The sequence below is a fragment of the Propithecus coquereli genome, unplaced genomic scaffold, assembly GCF_000956105.1.
Source record: "Propithecus coquereli isolate 6110/MARCELLA unplaced genomic scaffold, Pcoq_1.0 Scaffold440, whole genome shotgun sequence".
Lineage (NCBI taxonomy): Eukaryota > Metazoa > Chordata > Mammalia > Primates > Indriidae > Propithecus > Propithecus coquereli.
In genome coordinates, this window is record NW_012150175.1 from 1343323 (window position 1) to 1348035 (window position 4713).

The following is a 4713-nucleotide window of genomic DNA, read 5'->3' on the forward strand; positions in this document are numbered from 1 at the left end:
GCACATTTGGTCACATTTTGTGCAATTCTTTTTTGCACACTGTTACGGCTGTTTTCTTTTGCATGTGTAAAGTTTCCTAGTTTTAAGTCTGCCCTCCCCAAATGAATACCTTATACTTTTTCTTGTGCCTTTCTACCTCCAAGCATTTGCCAGCGCAGTGCTCCCCACAACATGCAGCAAATACACACTACCTCAAATCTGTGGAGGCTGGTGATAGATGTTTAAGTAAGAAACTACTCATCCATCTTAATGTAGCACTTACACTGCTTGTTCTTCAATTGCCCATCATCATTTCATTCAAAAGCAGTGATTATTCATTCACAGAGCATTTACTGAGCTTCCACTATGAGCAAGTCACCATGCTAGGTGCTCTGGAGAATACACAAAGATGTATAAGATGCCTTCCCTGATTTCTATAGCAATTACTGGTGTATGATTCATTCAGCAATTAATCATGTACTGCCTTGTGATGTCTCTTACACTATCTAGAGAGTGTTCTTTAAATCCTGCTGTGCTATTTGACTTTTCACTTGTTAATGTCTTTACTCATTCATTCAGCAAATACTTGTTGACTGTTGACTATGATGTGACAAGCACTATCCCAGCAGCTGGGACAGGTATAAAGATAAACAAATGATACTCCCTGCCATCAAAAAAAGGTCAGAATATAGTACAGAAGATGAAGTGTGAATAGATAAGTAATTACAACATAACAAGCCAAATGCTATTGGAATTCCAAAGAAGGGATGCTCAACTTCCCAAGGGCATCAGGCAAGGTTTCATTGAAGAGGTGATGATTCAGCTAGGCCTGGAAGGTTAGTATCCAATGGACAATGTGAAGCAGGGTTCCCAGATAAAGGGACTATCAAGAGCAAAGGCACAGAGGCATAAAACAACATGGTGTATTTAGGAAATGTATGGGTGAAGGCAGAGCATAGAGATTGGCGGGAGGTAAAGTTGAGATAAATTGAGGTCTGATTGTGCAGGTGCATGTCAAGCAAAGAATTTGGACTTTATCAAGGAACTTTTTTTCTATGATTACATATTTAGCATATCCTCACTATAAAAAACATCTGAACATTTATAGGCACGTACACAGTAGAAAGTTAACCACTGACACAGGTTTGAGTCATAAGCTTTCAGATTGTTTTCTACAGGTAGACTAACATATTACCATTTAACATGGAATGTTACTCTATTTTTTCCAACTTTTTAAATTTAAATGTACCTCTTGGATATCTTTCCATGCCACTATTATACCTCTTTCATTAAAAAAAAAATGGCTATATAAAGTTGGTAGACCATTAGCAGTGAAAAGACTGATTATAGAAGCAGACTGCTTGGGTCTGGTCTTTCGGCAAGACATTTAACCTCTCTGTGCCTCAGTTACCCCATCTGTAACATGAATTTACTAACAGGACCTGTTGCACAGTGTTTTTGTGAGGATTTAATGAGTTAATGCAGTACATGTAGAGTTCAGAATAGTGCCTGGCAGATGAAAACCTTAGTGGTGATTCTATGGTTTATTTACCTAATATTCAAGAAGTTTTAGGCAAGAGAGTGAAATCATCTGGTTTCTTTTTCAAAACATCACTCTGGCACCTGTTGGGGATGATAAATAGGGAGAGATTGGTGGCAGGGATCCTGTTGCAATATAATGTGGAAGATTGTCACTGGCCGAGGAAGGAGAGGAAAAATTAACTCTTGAGACATTTTTAAGAGACCAAATGCTAAAACTTGTTGACTGCTGATGGCTGAGGAGCCAATTGGATAAATTCCAGATTTTTGGCTTAGAGGACTGTGTAGATGGTGGTGCCATATTCATTCAAATATATGTATTTTTTGAGTTCCTACTATGGGTCTGGTACTGTTCTAGGCACAGGAAACATGGCAACAGGATCTCTGCTCTGAGAAGCTTACATTCCAAGGGGCATTTATGACTGTGAATGGGAGGCCCACAAACTGTAAGTAAACAAATACGTGAACAAGAATTTCAACATAGCGCAACATTTCTTGATTGAATAACGGGGGGGGGGGCGTCCAATAAACATTCAGTGATTTTAAAACACTCATCCAACCCCGTAGAAGTTTAACAATCTCTCATAATGATGACTGTACGACCCCGTGATTCATTCACAGCGGTAAACCAGTGCCTGGAAAGGGTTATTTGATTCGATCCCTCAAACTCGAGAGGCGGCCGGTTAGACGGTCAGCCCCATTTGGCAACCAGGGAAAGCTAAGTGTTTTGGCCAAGGTCACACAACCCGAAGCGCCGGGAGCGGCCCGGGGCGGCTTCGGCCTTGAGGTGCGGGCCAGGCCGCCGCGAGGAGCGCGAGGCCGCACGGTGCCCGCTCAAGTGCTCTCCAGGCCGGTCGCGTCGCCGCTCCCGGGACCCAAGGCGCGGCCCGCGGTGAAGGTGGCCGGCGCGCGGACAGCCGGAGCGGGGCCCTCCCTCGGCCGGCGGCGGTTGCAGCCCCGCTTCGCGAGGCACTTCCGGCGTGTGCCGGGGTGGCCGGATGACGTGGCTGAGTCAGAGGAAGAGGCTGAGGAGGCGCGGGGGGCGGGGAGGCTCGGGAGCGGGCGGTGACGGCGACGGCGGCGGCAGCGGCGGCGGAGGAGGCAGCGGCTGGGCCTGGGCTCCGTGCGTCTGTCCGCGCTCCGTGGATGCGAATCGGCCGCGGCGGAGGCGGAGGCGGAGTCGGTGGGCCGGCGCCGGGCCAGTGGGAGCGCGGAGGATGAGGCCGCTGCCGGGCGCTCCCGGCGTGGCGGCGGCCGCCGCGCTGTTGCTGCTGCTGCTGCCGCCTCGGGCCCGGGCCGACGAGCACGAACACACGGTGAGGCGCCCCGGCTGGCGCGGCCGCCCCCGGCCCGCTCCTCGGGTTCACCGCCGCGGCACGCCCGGCGCGGCCTGGAGGGCCCGGCGGCCCGGTGGAGCACCGCAGCTGCCCGAGGGCTCCTTCCGGTTGGGCCTGGCGGAGCAGGAACGCCGGGAGCTGGGAGGAGGCATTTCCGTGAGCTCTCGGGACGGGGCTCCGCTCCCCGAGAGCTTGGGCCATCTTCCCCTGACCCGGACCTAAATGGCGCCGCACTCTTGGGTCTGGGGGCCCTGGGGGCCGGGACGGAGTTTGGGGAGGGTCGGAGTTCACCCGCCGCATGCGCTGGCGCCACAGGCAGGCGGGGCTCGGGGCTGTTGCCCACCAGGGAAGGGGACTCTCTCTGGCTGCCGGGGGCTACGACACAGCGGAAGATGGATGCATCGCGATTACCCGTCATACACTAACCAGGAAATATCCACCACTTTACAGTCCTCTTGGCCTGCTTTTTTTTTTTTTTTTATCTCCTGCCCAAACCGGATTAAAACCCTCGGGTGGGGACAGCATTAGTAAACTTAAGGTGAAGAGCGGTTTACAAGTGTGCGTGCACTCAACCTACGCGCACTCAATTCCGAGGCCTTTCTTGGAACTTTCTCCTCATCCTCTTCTAGCCCCCAGCAGAATTCCCCATTCTGGTGGTCTCTAACTGGGGCAGCTTCTGACAGTGAGGGGTCTTGAGTTTCCCAGTCTTCAGGATATGGCCAGGAACGGTTCCTTTTACGTTTGGCCTACAGTTGATTGGCGGTTTGTGTAATTGGTATTTTCACATCAAAGCGTGGATGTTAACGACTCTTCAAGTGGCTTTCCCTTAGGGGGCTGTATGGTTTTCAGAATGGTAGACGCCAGCAAAACAGTAAAGTCAGGTGAATTGAGAGGTTGCTTGGCGAATAATTGTTTTTTATACTTTACCATTAATGATATGATTTTGCAAGACGGGTTGTGTATGTTCTAAATCTGGAAGATTTGGAGGAGTCTTTTGTCGTTGCTGATGAGCGAAGAAGCGAAGCAATCGTCCTTATCTATTTAAAGGACCCCATTTAACAAAACTTTTCGCTAGTCCTTGGGTTAGCTGGGCTCTTATTTAGCTAATAAAAGCTCTAAACTTTTGGCTATTCTACCTTCAGTCACAGGCAGGAACTTCTTACCTGTATATGTATGTATAAACAAATCCTGAATCAGTCACCTGTTTGTGCTGTGACTTTTCACCTTAAGATAATTTTGTTCAGATGTTAAACAGCTAAATGAAAAACTATTTCCTTTTGTTTCTTCTGTCAGATAACTTGTCTCAAAGGATAAGAACTGTTATTGTTTCAGGTAATATCCAGGGACCGTGTATAGATTGGGGTCTTTGATTACCTTTAAATTTCCAGTGGGCATCCTTTTGGTTAATGGCATTATTACTAATATTTTTCTAATTTTTTTAAACACTCAGGAAAAGTTACCATGTAAAACTCAAAGCTGTCTCTTAACTACAGTTCCACCACATAGGCATATAAGCTTGAGAGTAGTACTTTATTCTAGTTTTTTATTTTGTGTTTTATACTGCTATAAATAGGGAAAACCATTAATTAAAACTTCATAAATCTGAGTTCTATAAAGGCCTTAGAATAATTTACAAATTTAAAATGCAAATGCCAATTTCAATGAAATTTTATTGCCAGGAACATTTTTATTCCAGTAATTGAATATAAAATATTTGATAAAAGGTTCTTGTAGACTTCCACAGAAGAGAATATGGTATATATGAGATGGTTGCTGGAAAAGAAAAATTTAGAATCTATGTCATTTCATGTCTACATTGAACTGTTCTCACTTAGTTGCTTATTATTAAATATCTATT

At 46.8% G+C, this 4713-nt stretch overlaps 1 protein-coding gene across 1 annotated transcript in view; it reads left to right on the forward strand.

Annotated features, from left to right (window-relative positions):
• The first annotated feature begins 2538 nt into the window (after positions 1-2538).
• Positions 2539-4713, forward strand: part of TM9SF3 (transmembrane 9 superfamily member 3) — a 55842-nt gene continuing 53667 nt past the window's right edge. The window contains exon 1 of the mRNA XM_012654501.1: positions 2539-2834. Coding sequence (XP_012509955.1) covers positions 2736-2834 — 99 coding nt within the window. The 5' untranslated portion in view covers positions 2539-2735. The remainder of the gene's footprint in view (positions 2835-4713) is intronic.